General features: G+C 27.3%; 1 protein-coding gene across 3 annotated transcripts; it reads right to left on the minus strand.

Moving 5' to 3' along the window:
* Positions 1–936: 936 nt before the first annotated feature.
* Positions 937–22,131, minus strand: LOC119674495 (V-type proton ATPase 16 kDa proteolipid subunit). Of its 3 annotated transcripts, none has more exons than XM_038085633.1 (4): positions 22,030–22,131; positions 21,036–21,147; positions 3,379–3,568; positions 937–1,377 (listed from the first exon to the last, which is right to left on the minus strand). In XM_038085633.1, exons 2-4 carry the CDS (start codon positions 21,115–21,117, stop codon positions 1,173–1,175), a joined length of 477 nt encoding a protein of 158 aa, XP_037941561.1. In that variant the 5' UTR covers positions 21,118–21,147; positions 22,030–22,131; the 3' UTR covers positions 937–1,172. The 3 variants fall into 3 exon arrangements, with proteins under 3 accessions (XP_037941561.1, XP_037941560.1, XP_037941559.1); XM_038085632.1 differs by having other exon boundaries at positions 21,785–22,096; XM_038085631.1 differs by lacking the exon at positions 22,030–22,131 and adding an exon at positions 21,785–22,023 and having other exon boundaries at positions 21,036–21,412.
* Between the last annotated feature and the right edge of the window lie 584 nt (positions 22,132–22,715).

The following is a 22,715-nucleotide window of genomic DNA, read 5'->3' on the forward strand; positions in this document are numbered from 1 at the left end:
TGTATGTGTTTGTTGTTTTATGAGTTTGTTTTGTTTTGATTTGTTTGTTGTTTTAATAGATTAACTGGATATGGATATGGATGTTATAAAAAATAATTTATTTCATATTATTTTGTTTGGTTTTTATAAAATTTAAAAGCAAAACAAAAATATTTTTCAAACGTGACTGCAATCAATTTAATTGTTATTTAATGGATGCTTTTTAATATATCAAAATTTCTCAATTTTTTTTCTTTTTTTGCTTGTGTGTGTGTATATATATATATATTTAAGAAAAATTTTGTGCCATTCTTGTCTGTTAATCAATTACATAACATAAATAACAATTAAATTATTGTTGTCCCGTCTCAACAATGAAATTTCACTAGTGTTATCCTTACAACTTGATGTTATAGTTGTATCCTTTATCTAAATATTAACAATTTTTTGTTTGTCAAAATTTTTGTTTTTGTTGTTATGGATGTTGGTGTTGTTCTTGTGGTTTTTGTTGTTGTTTTTGACAATGGTGGTTTCTCATTATAATTAATTTTTAAAAACAAAAATTTGTAATTGAAATAATATAAATTTACATGTACAATTTGCAAAATAACGCAAAATACAATCATAAACATAACGCAAAAAAATAAATGATATTCAATAAAATTACAAAATAATTAAAACATAAAGTATTAACAGTAAACATTAAATTTTTAAACAATCAATAAATTGAACGCATAATTTTTTCTCAACATAGTTCGTTACAAAAACATATCATTCAAATAAGGATAATAATTAGAAATTAATTAGTTTTGAAATATTTACAATATAAATTTGATATGAAGCTATAATTTAAGCGTTAAATACTTATAAATTTATACAACATCATTTAATAATTTTTATTCATAATATAGATTTTAATTTAAACTTGACTCTTTAATGATAATGAAAAAAAGTCTGTAAGTTGTAGGTTGTATTGTTACTATAAATTCCCTCTTTTTCCTTTATTTTATGTGTTGTAATATTTCAAAACAAAATCAAATATATTTCCTAAATTTTGACTATTCTTTATCCTTTTGTTGCGATTGTTTTTGTCTTTCTTTTTGTTGATCTTGTTGTATTTATTGTTGCTGTTGTAATATTTTTAATATATATTTTACTGCGTTTTGTATGATTGTTGCTGCAGTTTGTTTGATTTATTTTGTGTACAGATAGATGGCAACAATGAGACCGTACAGACCCAATACTTCAGCGAAAATGAGAATCAAAATCATGCCGACGAAGAGGCGAGGCTGTTGTGCTGTACCTCTTACACCAGCATCACCAACAATACCGATCGCAAAGCCTGCAGCTAAGCCGGAGAAACCAACAGCTAAACCGGCACCCAAATGTATGAAGCCCCTAAAAAATAAATAGTTTTAATATTTATTGTAACATTAACAGAAATAATTTATAACTTATAATTTTAGTTTTAATTTTTTTAATTGTCTTTTAAAAACATTATGCATAGATGTTGCCTAAATACATAATAACAGTGTTCAGTGCGTGCGTTTCAGTAATTTGAAATAGAATCGATCAGCAAAATAAAACATGACCTAGAGTCACATGATATGAAAACGAATGATGCATCTATGCAAAATGCGGTTGTAAGTGCTTTGCCTCAAAGAATTGACCCAATAACGAGAGTAAACAAAGAGAGTGAAAAAAAAACGAGCCCATATAACAATGTTAACTGTTCAGATAGATTACTCTTACATAAATACTAATCCTCAGTAAGTAGAATATTAACTTAAAAAAAAATAGAATATTAACCCCAAAGAGGTGTGAGATCGCTAATAATAAGAGGCCAAGAAAAATGTTACGGAACTGTATTCGGCCTATGTGAATTCATTGACGCATTAATCCCAATCTAACTTAAAATACAAAAAAAAAATTATAGTAAAACAAATGAACTGATGTCTCAGTGTTTCAACATTATGATACTCAAGCATACTCGAATTCGGATATTTGAATCCATAGAATACTTAAAATGCTCTACCAACTTAAAGATAATCAAGCTACTCAAAAATAATCGAGATATTTGAAGATAATCGAAATACTCGTCGATAATCAAGATACTCGAAGTTAATTAAGATATCCGAAAATAACCTAGTTATTTGAAGATAATCGAGCTACTCGTCGATAATCGATATACTTGAGCTACTCTAAGATAATAGAGTTACTCAAAGATAATAGAGTTACTCGAAGACAATCGAGTTACTCGAAGACAATCGAGTTACTCGAAGACAATCGAGTTACTCGAAGACAATCGAGTTACTTGAAGACAATCGAGTTACTCGAAGACAATCGAGTTACTCGAAGACAATCGAGTTACACGAAGATAATCGAGTTACTTAAAGATAATCGAGATACTGGAAGATAATGGAACCACTCGAACATATTCAAGCTACTCGAAGATAATCGAGTTACTCGATTACTGAAAGATAGTCGAGATACTCGAAGTAGTTCAATTGAACTACTCGATGATAATCGAGCTACTTGAAGATAATTGAGCTATTTGAAGATAATCAAGCTACTTGAGGTTAATCGAATTCCTCGAAGATAATTTATATATGAGCTATTTGAAGACAATGAAGATATTCGAAGAATATCGACCTACTTGTTGACAATTGAGCTTCTTGAACACAATCAAAATTTTAAAACTTTCCAAAGATAATCGAGATAAGCTATTCAAAGATAATCGAATTGTTTAAAGGTAATTGAGTTTCTAGATGATAATCGAACTACTCGAAGATAATCAAACTTCACAATGATAATCGAACTACTTGAAAATAATCTAGCTACTTAAAGATAACCAAGCTACTTGAAAAAATTTAAGCCACTTAAAAATAATCGAACTACTTGAAAATAGTCAAACTACTCAAAGATAATCGTACTACTCGAACATGAAATCTACTACACATTTCAATTTATTTTGGCTTTATTTTAGTTTAAAATACTCGAATAGTATTTGAAGCAGTATAATAAATCAATTTAACAAATTAGCTGGTTTTGTTTTTCAATCGCATACAAATTGTATATCAAAAATTAATTTATAATCTAGTTTTTCGGAAATATTTATTGGTTTTAATTGTCAGTACGTCAATTTAGACTACCTACAACTGTCGTTGGGCATTGAACTTTGATAATTTGCAACACAGATTGATGTTAGAACATTGATCTGATTATTAAACGTTTTGTCTAATTATTCCCAGAATGTAAGAGAACCCGGTCTCTTCTTTGTGCCCTTTAAAGTTATAATAGTATTTTTAGAGTCAGTTACAAACTATTTAACAATAATGCTGAAAGGTAATTAAAATTCTGTTTTTTTTTTAACCTAATGTACACTTTTAATTTACTTACTTATACAGTGAATATTTAGATGGTTCATCCAGAGCACCAGCAATAAGCACAGCTACGACCAAACCGTAAATGGCAATAATACCAGCCATGACAACGGGAATGATGGATTTCATGATCAATTCTGGTCTCATCACCGACATAGCGGCAATACCAGTTCCTGATTTGGCTGTTCCATAGGCGGCTCCCAAAGCTGTAAATAAAAAAAAATAAATAGAATTTAGAAATCGGACTTTTCACAGAGAAAATTTTTATACATAAACTAGACTACTTTCCCAACATCGGTTTTTATATCTTGTTATATTATATAGAAAATGTTAATAATTAAAATATATAAATAACAATTTACTTATACAAAGTATGAGAAAGGTCTATGTTCCACAATTGCTATCATTATTGTAAATCGCCATGTAAAGAAAAAAAAAGAAATCATAAATGTGACTACGAGACTTCACAAGAGAGAGAAAGAGAGAAGGAAGGGGTGTGAAGAAGAAAGAGGAGTGAAATGTGAAAATATATGAAATGAATGGTTTATTAAAAAAATAAGTGTTATATAGTAAAATGAAAGGAAACGAAAGTTTGGGCAAGGAGAGTTTTGAAATAAAACTTGGGTTAAGGTGCTGGAGTTCTGCTAACTTATTTGGACTTGACCGCAAAACAATTATACTCAAATTATAGCGTGCCGTTAAATATTGTAGCATAACGATAGCACAATAACAAAGTACGTCATGCTGTACTACAATGGAAGATAACTTGGCGAAGAACAATAGCCTAGGAAATAGCAAAGTCGATTGATAAACTTCGCGCAATAGAGATATTTGGAGAAACTTTATGAAAAGATAATGTTTATAATTTTTTTAAATTGTAAACATGTTAATAATAATAAAATAATAACGATAGCAGCACATAGAGTGAAGTTACAGCTGCGGGAACTCTTCAAAGAGAATACTCTGATCTTAGTAGTTAGAACAGAACACTTTTACCCAGGCTAATATCTAGTAAAAATCTGTTGAGAAGCGAATCACAATGCATAAGGGGGCTCGAAAAATGCATATTGAGACTTTATTTTGCAAATTACTAGACATTTTATAAGATGAGTCATACCGCTGTACATAATCTACAGATTACAAAAACAATAATCACCCCTAATGAAAGAATATATTTTCAGAAAATAAAAAATAAGTATGGATTAGTTACTGATACATAGAATAAGATAATGCATATTTATTATTATTATTGGTAGAAACAATGATACACCGCGATGTGTAAGATCTATATCATTATCTCTAAAAAAATCAGCCGCTCTAATCGGATATTATTTTTTGATTGAAGTGTCACCTCATTCATTTCAAAAAATTAAAATAGTAGTACAGGATACATTTCTAAGGCCTGTGTCTTTCACAGAATCTGCGGGTATCAATGTTCTTTAGTCGCATTCTCGAAAAAAACAAAGTCTAAAAAGAATATGGAAGCTACTTTTTCTTAACTCTGTAATATGAAGATAATTCGAAATAATTTCATTACATAAATTATTTTAACCTACATTTTATTTTATTAATTTTTTTTAGTATATCTATCATGTGATACTGTTTAAAGTAAAATGACTAAATTGTTAAATAACCAGTAGATAATGAAGATGATAAGAGTCTTATTTTATCTTAATATTTTTATCAAAGCACATGATTTCTATATAAATACTTGAGTAAACAAAGTAGACAAAAAAGATATATGATATGCGTAAGCAGCATAGATTGTGTGTAAGTCAACTTTTTATTTTATGTAATTCTCGCTATGGAGGAGTGAAGTCAGATACTTCGAAAATGTTAATTTAAAAATTAAATAATTTAATTGAAATTAAATTAGCAACAACTAATAATTATATACGAGATATTGAACATTTAACGAGCTCTAAAACGAAAAACCTCTTAATTACAATATTCAGTATAAAACTGGTTTATATACAAGTTCCTCGCTCTTTTGCTCTCCAATTAATCCCATGAATAATACAGACATTGAACATTCAAATATTAAAAAAATAAACCTAACAAACGCTAAGATGTATTGTCTATAGACAATACATACAAACTCGGCACGTACATATTCGTCTGTACAAATAGGGATCCACGTACCTGGTCTGCAGGCAAGCTTTAAAAAATATTGTGTTGAGGTATGAGTGAGTCTGTGTCGAAGCGTTTAACACACTTTTTTAAGCAAGTAGTAAGGTTTGGAAGTAAAACAAAAAAAAAAATAAAGTTACACGTATGCAGTCGGAGAGATGTCGTATGAGCGCGGTAAGGTGAACTTACATGAGCTGTCATGTGATTCAATGCTAATTAACAATCGGTTTCGCTTACGTTTGCATTCAAAATTTGATAAGTAATTCAATATAAACGCGAAATATAGCAATGATAATAGTTTATTATCACGGATGGAAAATCAGTGAAGTATACATACACATTTTGACGACACAAGGCTTAACCAATACAAATTCATTGGAACGTTTATTTTTGTTTTTTTTTTTTGGTCTCAATTCGTCTAATTCTTTAATGTATACACTTTTATATATATATATATGTTTTTATACAATATAAAAAAAAAACCTCACGTTAACGGAAAATTTGAAATGGGTCAAGGGGCAATAAACGCATTTTAGAGTATAGAAATAAGATATAAAACTTTAATAAGATAAAATAATTAATTTAATTTAATATAAATAAATTTAAAATATTTCAACTTAATGCTAAATAAATATGAAATTACATTAAATGGATTATATACAATTATTATATTCTTTACATTATTTTAATTAATGGTTATAATAGATATGTCACTACGATAGAAGTCGCGCAAAAGGAACCTGCATATATTTTTAATTAGCTTGACAAGGTTAATTTTTGAATACTAAATAGGTTGTCTGTGGGTTTTTCAACAAGATATATTGTTCTAAGTTACCATATAGAAAGATGAAATGTGCCTGATATGACAGATTGTCGAATTAACGGGTTAGTTAACAAGGCACATTCGACTTATTTACTATCTCATGATGACATGTGTCTGATATAATAGAATTATTAAATAATAATTTTAGATCTTGATTCCACATATGAAGATTTATGTAGACTAACTAATCTATATTGGTTTAGAAACGGGAACGCTCACGTTTTGAACCAAATGTCCTTTGCATCTGTTAGCAACCAAACTGGCGACTGGAACACGTCTAGAACCCCATCCTACGAAATAAACCAAAGGCTTTAACATTTATATACATATGTCTATTTATTATTAATGCATCATGACAAAAGTAATATATAATTGATTCAGCATTTTGTCTACAGGCCTTCTAAGTTAATATCTAGATACTAGCCTAAAGCGAACTCTCCGAAGAATGTATCTAGATAATAACAAAATTTAAACTCATTCTGATAATAATTTTCAGGTATATTTAGGATCATGAAAAATAAATAAATAATTGACAAATTATTAATTGAAAAACCATAGTCTATTTTTACTATTCATTTTATTTCGGATAATAGTTGTGTATTACATGTAACTCATGATAAATATATAATAAACTATATAACTTAAAATTTAATCGAAATCGGAAGTTATAATTGCATTAATCAATTTTTTCAGTAAGCAACTTAAAAAAAACAATAACAATTTATTTGATAATTTTAATATTAAAAAAATTGTTTTTGCAGTTTTTTTTTTTGCAAACGAAATAAAAACAATTTAAATTAAATACTATTGTACCAGTTAGTCACCTAACACAACTACCATATTAATTGGATGAATCATCTCAATAGTGTGTTACTAAGTTCGAGATAATAAAACTTTTTAGGTCATTTAAATTATTTAAAAGTTTTTTTAATTGTTTAGCATTTAATGTTTTTTTTTTTAAATTATTTAAAAATTAATAAACCGAATAGAACTAATTTTTTCATGAAATTTCAATTTTAATTTAATTACAATAATTTCAATTAAATATCTCAATTATATTTTTATGAGGCAGAGATCTGAACCAGAGAGACTACTTAATGATGATGATAACAATAATCATTTATTATTTAATATAGTTAAATGATTTTCTTATAGGAAGAGAAATTATAAACTCTATATATATAAACAATATTTCTATATTCTCTATATATAAAATTCCATAATATATAATAATTCTATATTCTCTATATATAAAATTCTGTAATATATAATAATTCTATATTCTCTATATATAAAATTCTATAATAAACAATGATTCCATATTCTCTATATAAAAAATTCTATAATAAATAATAATTCTATATTCTCTATATATAAAATTCTACAATAAATAATAATTCTATATTCTCTATATATAAAATTCTATAATAAATAATAATTCTATATTCTCTATATATAAAATTCTATAATAAACAATAATTCCATATTCCATATTCTCTATATATAAAATTCTATAATTCTATGATTAAGAAAACAGCAAAAAGCATTCTTCGTAATTTATGAATATTGAATTACAATCGGGGTATTCATAATCTTGAGTAATGAGCTCGGTAAATGAATTACATTGTAACTGTGCAAAACAACAACAATACACATATCGTATAAAGGTATTTGTTATTGGCAGTTACCATTGTTACTATTTTACTTAGTTGTTCGAAATCATGAATACTCCAGATATATAAATAAAGCACACATCAAACAATAATCTGCGAAGGTATATAACAGAGGCTATGCTCAACTAGAGCTACATACCTGGGTATTTAAAACTCGAGATAAGTAAAACTCAAATCGTAGTGAGAAGTAAGAAACTCTATGTTAATAATAATAATAATAATAATAATAATAATAATAATAATAATAATAATAATAATAATAATAATAATAATAATAATAAAAACCACTTTGAGAGATTTAAACAATATTTGCCAAGCATTATAATATATGTATATAACAGTCTTTAACAGGGCAAAGGACGTAGTAGTCAAGTTCCTTATACTTAGTTAAATTTAAAATAAATTTTAGTGTTAATTCACAACTAAATAAATACATAAATAATAATCTATAAATTTGATTATAAAAGAAGTAACTAAAAGAAAAAATTTTTTTGATAGATCACACAATAATTAATAATAATCAACAATTCAAGAATTATCAAATTGCTATAATAAATTTAGCTGGACAAAAAAAAACAATTAGAAAAATTGGTTTTTAAGTGTGACCAATTAGGTGCTCTTAAATATTGTTGAGATAAGCATAATTATATAGGTAATCAATCAAAATAAAGATACATGAAAAGTGACTTTGACTGACAGAGAGCCTTGACATTATACTTCTATATCACAAAAAAAAAAAAGAAACTAACACCTTATATAGAATACATTTGATAAAACCAAGAATTTAACTAAATATATATATACTCGTAGATAAATTATTTACCTACATTAGATATATGTAAAATAGAAAGTATATTTGTAGATTGTACATATGTATGAATATGTATATTTAGATAATACAATAGTAAAATAAGCACGTTTTTAGCTCACAATTAGTAGAAAAATATTTTACAGCAAAGCATCTAAAAACTTTTATGTAGACCAAAAAGAAAAAGAACGACCAATTCACAAAAGTTCAAGAGCATAAAAAACTATCTTACACAGATGAGAGCACACATAGCAGTGCAAATAACACTAAAAGATACATATGAGACCCTGCTCTCTAAACAAACTTGTGTTGTTCTGTAGCGAAAGCAGGTGGCTATTTTTCTTGGTTTTGGTTTTGGTTTTATTTTTATTTACATACTCGTATTATCAAACTGTATCCAGTGCGAGTAGACATATGAAAAAAATATGTTTTCGTTTGTTTGGCATATAGATAGTTTAATAATAGAGATATTAGCTAGCTATTACAAAATGATGACTAAATCAAGTATATTAAGAATTTTAATAAATAGGGCAAGAAATCCTACATTATTTGTGTTCTACAAAAAAAAAAAATAAACAAAATCAATGTATGATATAGAAAAGTTTTACGATAACATCTATATTAAAGACTAATATTATATATAATATTATTATTATTACAGTTAAGTGCAATTGGAACTTGAATATATGCAATATATTATAAATAGTGAAGAAAAAAACCACTTGTCTAAGTAGTGTTTACATTATAGTTTCAATCTCATTGTTAAATAAATTGTACACTCATATTTTTGGAAGTGAAAGAAGTAATTCTTATTAATACGCCTCTCGCAAAATACCGCTTAGTGGTCTCGATGATTAGTATATGCTATATATTATATTTATAAATGTTTTTAAGGATGGCCTGGATATTACACGCAGAGGAGAGCCAGCAAATGGTCCGCAATTGTAATATATATTATATTAATAAATGCTTTTTTGGAGTGGTTCTTCCTATGCTTCTGTTCGCATTAAATATATCTCACTGTCCTAGGGTTGGACAGTTATGTTTTACAGAAAATATTTGCAATTTTCTGTCACTAGATGGTGTACCAACACTGATCATATACCTGGCAACGCTTATCCGATTATATCAAACGAACATATGATTTGAAAGTTATATTGATTTGAAAATGAGTGATATATCTGAACAAATACAATCGCATATGCTTTATTATTATAAAAAAGCGAATTGTGCGGGCTAAGGGTGCTACGATTAAATACAGTGTCCGAGAGTGGATCCAAGTATTTTAATGTCAAAGATGCATCTCAATCTGTAAAATAGCCAATGAACTTTTGCAATTGGTGGACCAAGACCAACATGTAAGTTGGCAGAAGATAATGGAGGCACTAAGAGGCACGGAAAAATTTTGATATATCCACTGTATAGCCCCGATCTTGCACAGTCTGACTATTATTTATTTCGGTCTGTGCAAAACCACCTTAATGGTAGAAAATTGGCTGTTTGAAGAGTTGCCGAATCTCATTAGTTTAAATTTTTCGCTTATAAACAACAGAAGTTCTAACTTATTGGAAATATAAAATACTACTTGAAAATTGACGATAAGTCATAAATAATAATGATGAATAAAATCAATAACAGCAGATAGTTTTTATATCATATATATTTATTAGGATTCCTATTGACATCATGTAGTATCAGAACACACCAATTTACTCCAAGTGTGTCGGTTATCGAATAATATAAAAGATCGGCTACATGAACCACTGAATCTATTACGAAGTATGTGTACGTGCATACGCAAGTATGAATGTAAATTAATGTTAAGTTTGTCAATTTTAAAATTTTCAATTATGATTTTTTAAAAAAGAATGGAAAAACAAGTATCGACAAACAGGTAAATGCACTTTATAATGCCATATTTTGCCTTTAACTAATTTAATTGTTTTAAATTTTGCTCAGCATTTTTGACAAATTTGATTTATTTCATTTGAACTTGAATCAATTCTCAATGTCTGACTAAATTATTGAAGTAAATTGGGGATTTTCACTTGCTATACCACTTTTCGAATTTATCTAGTAGTATGTATTACTATGTATCTATTACTATGCATTACTATGTATCTATTACTATGTATTACTGCAAGTTTAACATTTAAATACATGTAAAGTTTTTTACATTAGCAAAATCTTATTTAAATTTTGAATGAATTTTTTATATTTTTGTATTCAATATATAAATGCGACTACGTTTTATAATTAATAAACAAAATGAATACAAATGCATTTATAAAAAATTTTTACTGATAATTTTTTTAAACAACATTCAAACAATTTTACTTAATAAATGTTTATGCAGTAAAAAATATAACAAAAAATCAGTGCAGCGATAAGATAAAAATAATACTTCAGAGTTATTGTAGCCATAAAGTTATAAAAAAATTTAATTGAAATATTTCCAAAGCACTGATTTAAAAAAAAAATTTTAATTTATGGACATTCACCATAAAATTATTTTTATAAATAGAAATGTTGAACATTTGAACACAAGTCGACAGGTTTTTTTAAATAAACGCGTAAACTCAGTTTGATTCTTCAATTTAATATGTTAATAGAATTTAATAAAAGTATCAAACCTATGAGTTAAATATTTTTGATTCCCTTAAAAACCAATTAACTATAATTTTTTATTTTTTTTTATTGTATATATTTTTATTTTTTATTCTTTGTTTTATGTAATATATTTATATATATATATATATATAAAATAAAAAAAAAAATTATATATATATATATATTCAAATCTTCTAGAAACAAAGTAACTTTAATTTAAAGATATTTATAAATAAATCTATAACAGAATGAAGTTTTATGAGGACGTATTTACATTGAAGATACATCCATAAATAAAGTATATAGATACAAAACTATTTTAAAATACAACCTGAAAACTTGAAAAATCAGAGCTCACAGAAGCAAATCGATAGTATATATAAATATATATATCATCTACAAACAATATATCGTATATTACTTGAATCTATATACAGAACGAAATTAACAAATATAAATGGACCTATACTTTATTAAAGGAAGTATAAAAGAATAAAAAGGGATGTTAGAGGGTTAATCAAAAGTATCTCAAGGTAGATTATAAGTATATATGCTATAATAGGCTCTTCCGATATTCCATGTGTTACCCAACGCGCATAATTAACTCAATCGCTTTGCATATTAGGAAAGTTTAATAATGTAAAGCAGAAAAATGTTAACATAAAGACCAAGAAGCAAAACATTGACCAAAAAGGATTAAAGATAAAGGATGAATAATCATAAAAAAGCATGGTCTTAAAGGTATACTTATTTATTGAGTGTGATCAGAATTTATATCTAATAATGACAGGCTTTATAGTGCTACTGGACAAAATATTTCCAACAGCTCTCTTGTTTTTTAGTTTTAAAGATTAAATAAAAAAGTTATTATTTACATTAAGACCGAAAAGTTTTCGGAAATTCTCATTTAAAATTCGCGCGCTGTATATTTTTCGATATTTTAAGTTTATGTAGTTTGGCAGCACTGTCCTTAATTACTATGCCAAAAATGAGCGCGATCTGTCAGACAGTTCGTTTACGGCAGCTGTTGAAACCAGTTCACCTCAGTAGGGCGTTGCGAAAAAAACAATGGAAAAAAATATTGAACAAAGAGTTTGCATCAAATTTTGTGTTTCGAACGAAATTTCGTGTGCAGAATCGTTGCGAATGCTACAAAAGGCTTATGGGGAATCAGTTTTATCGAAAACTCAAGTTTATGAGTGGTACAAAGCCTTCCAGGACGGTCGTACGACCGTCGAAGACATTTCGCAACGCACTACTGAGGTGAACTGGTTTCAACAGCTGCCGTAAACGAACTGTCTGACAGATCGCGCTCATTTTTGGCATAGTAATTAAGGACAGTGCTGCCAAACTACATAAACTTAAAATATCGAAAAATATACAGCGCGCGAATTTTAAATGAGAATTTCCGAAAACTTTTCAGTCTTAATGTATAATAATATATTTTTGTAGTACAGCGAATAATCAAAAAATTAAACAATATTTTGTTAATTGCTTTTTGTTTTTTTAGTCATACAGCTGTTTCTACTACAACTAAATAGCTACAATGAGTAATTCTTGTATTGATGATTAAATATTTATTGAAAACATTCTTGTGCTCTTATATTTATTAAATTTTGTTGTAGCGTACATTCTTAATACTCATGCAAAACCAACACATAAAAGAAAATAACATCATTTTCTAAATAAAACATACTTTCCACTTATATTTTAGTAAAATATACTAAAACATAATGCAGTGCAGTAGATAACAAAAAAAGGTGGTCCGAAATGGAAACATGCAAGGTATTGAGACGAACCTGATAATAGATTGTTGAAATTTCTCATGCAATTAAAGAGAAAGAACCTGAGGAGTACTGAACGGAGTCATCACAGAGCATATCACATGTGGTACCACATAGCAACTCTGTGTATTATCACAAACTCAACATGAGAACCGTCTCTTGAGGATTGCTCAGCAAAAAAGAAAGAAAGAAAGGAGGAGTGTTGGGCTATGATGGCTTGAACATGAATAATGTTTAAGTTCCCTCTCTCTTTGAGATGCGTAATCATCTTAGATTTATTAAGACAACTATGAAATTCGAGTTAAAATAAGGCTAATTTTCTGATGTATTTTAGGACTCCAAATTTTTTTTTTAATTTGGGCACAATAGCTAACTTACTGAGTACCCTGGTTTTATTATAATCTTATGCTAATCTTAAAAAAATCATTATGTTATATATTATATTTTATTATAAAATACCTATATGGTATTATAAAACACCATTATTAAAAATCCCAAAAAATTCTACACTTAAAAAAAAAAATATCTCTACTTTTTATAACACTAAACTATGGATGTATTATTTTAGATAATCAAAGACATTCATACAACACTTACTATAATTATAGAATTTTCCTTAAGATCTAAATTGACAATAACATATTTATTGTCATCTACTAACTGGAGTATCGTCATTGTCATAGCTCTATGCCCATTTTCATGTATAGGTTTTGGCGTATCGCCAGTGACCAGCCTTCACCGTGTCCGGGTATTGAAATTAGGGAATATATCGTGAGCATGTGTCTATAACCATGAAAATGGAGATAGAGATATGGAGTTTAGACACATATATAATGTAATCTAATATTGGCATATTGTATTTTAATTCTATTTTAAATATATATGGATATGTCACTGGGCATAGTCCATACGCGCCTTTCTTTAGATCGTAATAACTATAATTACGATTTATATTTATATATATTATTTATTGTCATTTATATCTGACAGATTGTAATAAAATAATATATTGGCAAAGATAGAAGTCAGTCAGAAATTCTATTGACTATCTTTTAAACCAACAATTGTTATAAGTTAAGTAACCATCTACTCTTATGTTGGAGCAAACTTTTACATCTTACTTTAAGTATTTATATTAATTATTAATGAGAAAGCATTCTTACTAATAGTTCCTGAGTCTTCTATAAGACTTTATATATCTTAATATATATATATTAATTGGAAGAAAACTGAATTTAATCTCAAGAAAAAACTGAAAAAATTTCACATTAATTAATATTGCTTAAAAATCTAACAAACACCCTGTATGTTATAAGAATATCAATATTGTAGTTGAAGATTTTTTTATTGTTCAATTAAAAATAATAAAAACTGAAAAGGCAATGGGACCTTCATCGCTGAAATATTCTACATTCTCATGTAACGTCGGATGTGTGTTGTAGTATTAATCAAATATTATTCGATATAGCATAAGTAACATTGAAATTTCATTGATTAGGAAAAAAATTCCAACTGAAAGTTGCTAATACGGGCGCGAAACGAATCATTTATGAGAAAAATATATGCTACATTAAGTCTAAATAATAGAAGGGAAGTGCATAATTGTGAAGTAGTGATTGATAGATGTGAGCAAAAATAATTATTTAAATATACATATTGAATGTAGTAATCAAAATTTTAAGATGCAATGAAATACAAATAAAAGTATCTACTAACTAACTACCAGTTTTACGTAAATCATATCACGTGACAGATTTCTAACTATTTTTACTCATTTTGATTACAAGGAAAAAAATCAACAGAATTTTAAATCGTATAAATGCACATATACATACATATAGCATATAATATATATATAAAAAGAAATTTAGTTACTATTATTCTTATTGAAAAAATGGGCGTTTGCGCATTACTGATAACAATTCCGAGAGCAAACCGACCTACTGAGTAGTACGAGTAACAGAGTAGAGTAAGTAGAAAATACTTTTTTAGAAAAGCGCTGAAGAGGCTGAAGAAAACACAAAAGCATAGCAGAAAATTACTACACAAAAGCCTTCATGGATACACGTCGTCGTCGTCGTTATGGACTGGAAATGAAATAAAGAACAACTGAATTAAAATCCAGATAAAGGAAATCTTATATGTGTCAAAATGCAACTTGCGCTCTTGTTGAATTTCATTTAAATTATATTTTTTGCATAATTTCTCTTCTTCTTTCTTTGTGCTTATTACTAACATATGCTAAAAAAAAAATCTTACAAAAACAGTAACTAAAAGATTGTTGAACATTTAAGAACGGCTTAAGGCAAAAAGCAAACGTAAGCAGCTTAAGATACTTTGGGATATTAAAAAAATTATAATGAAATATTGTTTTACACTTTAATATTTTTAATAATTTTTTCCAGAAAACTGAAAGTTAAAAATATATTAAACATATATCAATTAATATATAAAAACAAAAATAAAAATTAGTTCTTTTTAGTGTTGCAATCAGTTTTAAAATAATTATTTTAATGACTCACAGATTTAGCACAATGGACAGGGGACTAAGAGCGATAAAAAAAAGCTTTAAAAAAAACAGTTGTATATATTATTGCAAACTTGTACTCATAGATACATATTTATTCAATAAGTATTAGTAATTTGTTATTATTAAAATAATGTCAATAACAAAGCAAGAGTAAAACAGAAACTAGACTTTAGTCACCGGTAAACTTGTTTCACTTTACTACTTTAAAGTATAAATATAAACAGAAATATATTGACTCAAATTGCAGACTCAAATTGCAGACTCATAAGACAAAATGATGGTGGTATATTTCTGGGAAAACCTACAATAAGTACACAAAGTATACACAAAGCCTACACAAAACTAAAGAATTAGGTTATACAATCAAACATCAATTAAGAAAAAATTTCGAAATCAGTGGGATATACACCGGCTCCAAAGTCAGTTATCAATCAATACTAAAGTACAGATTTACAACTTTATTGGAAATTCGTATATTTGTACATTTATGTACTACTAAGACAGACCGCATTTAGGTCCTGAATTCACTCATCAACATTAAAGAGCAAGTGCAGATCATTGGAAATTCATACATAACATTTCTGTGCTTTCAAGACTAACCAGATATTGGTCCCGCAACCTATATCTAGCCATAATGTTAATGAGTATTAACGACCAAGTGCAGATCAACTCATAGGTCACATGGTCTATATCTGGCCAAAATGTTGAAAAGTGTTAACGAGTAAGTGGAGAACAAAATCTTTGTTTGAACTTTATATATATAAGGAAACGGAACAGAGCTACTAGTAAATGGGAAAAGCAAGTAAATATAATAGTTTTTTCTAATAATATACAGTGTCATTAAACCTCTACTCTGGAATAGTTTAGATAGACCAAATTTCCCTTATTATTATCTTTTCATTAATATATAAACTTGGGATTTATATTCTTCTTTTCTAATAGAACAGATTATAACGTAATTGTCACTTTAGTTCCCTACGATGTTAATTTAAGCCAGACTATTCACAAGACTATTTTCCAAACATGATTTATAAGGATCGATTTCTAGAAAGAATACTACTGTTGTCTATGCAGCTTATAACAATAACACCTAAATGCATTATGAGATTGAATTAATTAAAAAAAAATTGTGCGAATCGAAATTATAAAAAGATGGATTAGTCACAGCGTCAAATCCCAATCCCGATTTTAAAGAATCGACTTTTACAAAGAAAACCATTATTGTCTAATTAATTCTTAACAATAACTATTATATGCTTTTATTGCAAATCCTTATAATCAGTAATAATATCATCTATGGTATATACTAATGATGGTTCTTATTGTTACTAATGTAACCTGAACCGACCGTGCTAGTTTTGTCACTGTTAGAAGGTAAAAGCGATATTGGAACGTTTAGAAAGACGAGTGACATCGGGATCTAGATCTTACAGCTCTTAGAACTACTGACGTTAGTATGTTGTTCCATGGAAAATGAAATTCAGATCACAATAACTAATGCCTTTTTGAGAGGATATAAACCAAATCACTACAGAAGGGATTTACATGCAGAATATTAAGTTAAGTTTTAATGATAAACAAATTAAAATACTTTTAGGGAAACACATGTTTAGTCCCTTGTCGCAATATACGTAAGCGAAATGAAAAATGTAAATGTAGTAATCCCTGATTCTAAATATAAATTATGGAAAATAACTCTGACTTCAATACAAATAATAAAAATAAAATAATTTAATAACTTCTGTCAATAAAAACCCTACTATCTTATCTATTTAATATTTAATTATGAAATTTTTGTTTATTTTTAATATGTATAAATATATATATATATCTACTAAATACTAAAGTTGATGTTAAGCAATCAATATAGAGTGCCGTATAGAAATTCTTATGCATGTGTTAATTAAAACACCTCGTGGCATAAGTTTTTTATTTCCTAAAGTCATGAGGTATGATAATATAATTTAGTGAGATTAAGATACATTAACGTAATTATAAATAATAATATTTAATTTCCTTATTAGTTTAAATAACATCAATATGTAATAATATATTACATAAGTTTCGTTTTAAATGAATTAAAATTTGATTTTTATTCTGATTAATGACCAGAATATACTTTTTAAGGTTTCTTAGAAAATTTCGTTGAGATTGATTTTTAAAATTTATCTGATCATATCACGTGCTCATTTTTATATACCCAGCACATAATTTATTTGAGGTTACTTCGGATTATTTGCTTAATTTTATTAACAATAAAAAAATGTATTTACCTAACAATAAAGTTGAGTTATTTTTTTTACTACAAATTATTTATGTATTTTTTTTAGTAAAAACACAATTGTAAAAACTTTTATTTGCTAAAAGAAAATATTTTTGTTTACAAAAGCAGCTTTTGTTTCTTTGCGGTTTGTTAATTAAAAAATTAATATTTTAAATGCATTTGATATATTATTTAAATTCTCTCTAAGATTTAGAGACTAAAACTAATAGTAAGTAAATATACTTTATATGCAGATATATTTTCATACCCGATGATTCATGTGGATGTAAAGGCCATAGAGAAACAGAAAATATATCCATAAACTACTTCTTAGATCCTCTTAAAAAAATCAATTAAATAAGTATCCAACTACCAATAATAGGATGCAAGTAACAACCGGTCTAGCAGAAAGACCTTACTGTGATCCAAGCCGGCCCGTAGTCATACTACTAATAAAAGAAAATAGCTAATTCTTATAGCATTGATAAAACTAACAAGGATTTCGGACCAAAAATAATTCGGAATAAGTATAGTAATTGAATAAATGGGCACAGTAATTGTATCAATTGTCATTCTTATCCAAAAAAATGTCTACTGATAATAATTAATTTAGACTTACATTATTAGAAAAGAATATAATTAATAAATAAACAGTGACGCAACAAATATATTTTCTTTCAATAACATAAGAAAAATTTAAGCCTTACATTTTTTAGAACCATTAGAATTCACTTAGAACAACTGGATTCCAGATATGACGTTTTAACCACATTTTTTGACTACATGAGGGAGTATACCATAAGGAGTAGTCCCTAGCTTATGGAATAACAAACTTTATAGTTTTCAAGCAGATCCCCAAATAATTCTGTCAAATTCTAAATTATTTATTAGCTCATACAATCCATCTGTGGAGTACTGAATAAACCAAAAATATTGTTTACACAACCAAAAACATTGTTTTACACTATTTTTATGGTTTCTTCAGTGCTCCACAGATCATGGATAGTTTTTCACTAAGCTTTCTGTTGATTGTTTCTTCCAGAATCATAGAAAATATATAATATTATAAATGTTCAATATCTTCTAATGATTACTGAATATTACAAAACACGACACAACAATAATATTTCCTCTATATACCTATATATATACAGTATATCAAAGATAAATTGTGAAATTTTACAAACTAGAAATAATAAGTTTTGTCTAAAAGTAACAAAAAATGGTAACAAAAAGAGAAAAAACTCTTTGGAATCTTGTCTTAAAACGACAAATACTTTTTGTCCAATATATGCTCAGTATTGTTTTGGTGAAATCTCTAAATATATGTTTTACAAAGATATATTCTGGAATAGTATAATATAAAAATAATAGCTTTAGTCGCAAAGACTGAAAAGTAATATGTTTTTAATTTTGACGAAAAACGGTAAGTACTTTTTGCCCAATCTAATACAGAAAAACTTACATAACTCGAACTTCTATAACTCGAATTTTCTATAATTCACAATAAATAGAGTGCAACAGGGTTTAGCGAGCAAATTACATACAAATCCAAAAAACTCTAACTCAAAATCTCCATAAGTCGAACCTTTTCTTTATAAAATAGGACTTAAACTCCCATAAATTGAAAAATCATTCGAAAAATAATTTTTTTTAGTGAATCTAAAAAAATTAACAGAAAGAATATAGAAGTTATTTATTAAAACGGTAATCACTTTTTGTCCAATTCAATCTTAATAAAATTCATAATTTAAAAGCTGTTTTTTAGTGGATCTAAGTAATTAAACGGGTTTTAACAAAATTGTAATGTTATAATAATTTATTTTAGTATTTTTAAGAAAAATCTAAATATAATTCAAGTGTTTGTGAAGACTATTGAGTTTAACTTTCTATTAAAAACATTTGTTGACCTAAAACCATAACTTCTGAAGACATTTGAAATCTAAAACACTTGTTCCTTATGTACATATTGATATAAAGTTCTAGATATACATATATATGTATATATCAAAGCAAATAATCTTATCAGAAAATAAGCAGAAAATATGATGGTCTTGGAATGAATTTAAGCATTGCACATCATCGCAATAAAAACCTCTAAACTCCGCTGTTATGGAATGATTTGCTCAAGGCTTATCAGTGTAGACAACTTAAGTCCACAATGTGATAGCGAACGTAAGACAGTACATGTGATATCATCTATATCACATGTTCACAGTTGCTAAATGTCTGTAGCACGAGTTGAAAGCCCCATTATTTTCACATACATACACACATACATACATGTGTGCAATAATTGTGGCTTGGAATTTTTTTTCAAATCGATTCGACAGCTTAGAAGTAACAAAACTTTAAGCGAAATTAAAACAAAAGTTGTGAGTAAAAATTGGGTCTTGTGACTGGGTTGGCGTATGTAAAAAACGAGCTTAACCTTTAAATTTATAATTGCGCTTATTCATGGCATTCAATAAATTTTATTAACAATATTTCATTTTTTTTTCTCTCCGCTTTCGCTCTCTTGGCTTACAACACACAGAAGCAATGACAATTCTACTCTCCAACATAAAATGCAGTAGTCAGTCACCACACACACCACATACAATAAAACCTCACTTTACTTTTACAAATACAAATTAAAAACAATGAGAAATAAATATAAAAAATATAAAATAAAATAAATTAATTTTTAAAGCTGAAATACAATATTTATTCATTGGAGTTGAAAGGGTTTTTCTACAATTTTGATTAGTAACATTACTGGTCACGCGCACTCAATGGAATTTTTTTGTTGCTCCCCACACATACGACCACACAAATTAGTTTTGCGTGTATTGAATTTTTCGCTGCTGGCATCCCCCACCCCACCCACTATACGTAGTACTATACTGACATTATTTTACCAAATTTTCTTTTCTACAACACACTTTCACGTTACATATATATATGTAAATATATATATATACATCAAAATATTCGATTTTTCTTACGGTTAAGGAATTAGATTTATATTTGAAAGAAAAAAAAAATTTTTTTTTTATATTGTCAAACTTACCACTGAAAATAATGGCTGAGGCTGCTCCCATAACACCGAAGAAGGGTCCATAGATTGGGTTATCGCTTGGTGCATCTGCCATTTTTGTGTTTGTTTTATTTGTTAAAGTTTTCTACAAAAAGAAAAATTTGTGGTATTTTGCGTTAATTGGTTTTGGTTGATTTTCTTGGTTTTGGATTTGGTTTAAGCTGCTTTTGCTTTGCTGAGTTGGTGCTTTCTATATAAATTCTTATAAGAAACTAATTGCGCTTCACACTGTACAAAACGAGCTTTTTGCTCCAACTGCTGCTTTCGACTGTTATTTGCTCCGTTACGTTTTGCGATTTTACTTTGCCTTTTTCTGCACTTTATTGAATTTTTTTCTTGTTTTGCTTTATCTACAATCAGTGTGTGTACAACAAAAATAAATTATGAAAGCCTTCTCAGAAGAGTTGCCAATTGTGAAATGTGCACAAATATTGTAGAATTATAAAATATTTTGAAAATTAAATCAACTAAACTATATTATGAAAAAGTAAAATTTTATTTTAAATTTTGAAATTCAAAATAATTTCTACAATTTTCAATATTTGACACAAGCCACGTAAAAGTCTCCTTTTTTTTATTAGAAGCTATCTTTCTCACACTTTTGTATTATATATCCTTTTCATATATACAATGTCGTAGCAAATAATATATATTTTTATTATAAAACTCTTTTATTAAATGCAGCTATTATTTGTTTAATTATTATTTTATGTAACACTCACTTGACTAAATTAATAAATTTATTGTTCAAAAACAAATATTGTTTTTGTACTAATATAAATTGTTAACTACTGTGGCGTAGAAATTATTTCAGAACTTGGAGATGCACGCTCGTTCGGCTCGGTCGCTGGCAACACTGTGGTGGCACACACTTGATCAGTTGTAGAAAGTTAATTTCTTGCTCGTTTACTCGTTGTCAAACTAATGTTTCCGTCACTTTTATCAAATAATATTCAATTGTATGTACCTTTCTTTCTTTTTTAAGGTTTTTCAAACCAATATTCAGTATTTTTTCGCAGATGTCAAATTGTATTCAGTCATGTGACCAAACGTCAAGTCGTAATTTTAGAAGCTGCACAATGATTGGTTGATTATCTAGCTAATTAGAATCAAACTACCAATCACGTAGCAGCTTCTATTTTTTCCGAAGATGACATTTAAAAAAAATGCCAATTCGCAATAGTGCAAATTATTTCAAAAATATTTCCTACAGATTTTAAATGATATATGTTATTTAACATTAAATTATTAATATATACTGTGAAATTGATTTTATTAATAATGTATTAATATGAAAGTGGGTTTCAAAAAACCCTAAGCGAATATGCTAACTATTTTTATATTAGTATGTTTACGTTAGGTGTATTCTTTTGACATGAATGCTTCAATAGAACAACTTCTAGTTGCTTAAGAATAACTTGGCATCGCTGTCTAAATCAGTAAACATATAACAATTAAAAAAATATTAAACAAATTTGTGGTTAATAAATACATATAAATACAATGTCTGCAGATAATTTTATAAAAAATTAAAATATGTATAAAATGAATGACACAAAAAGTTATTGTTGAGCATTTTATATTGTCTTTCAATTTATATAAAAGTATACATATTTATAGGCTTTGTTCATGATAGCAGAGAAAAATATTGAA

This window comes from Teleopsis dalmanni, chromosome 2 (genome assembly GCF_002237135.1).
Source record: "Teleopsis dalmanni isolate 2A chromosome 2, ASM223713v2, whole genome shotgun sequence".
Classification (NCBI taxonomy): domain Eukaryota; kingdom Metazoa; phylum Arthropoda; class Insecta; order Diptera; family Diopsidae; genus Teleopsis; species Teleopsis dalmanni.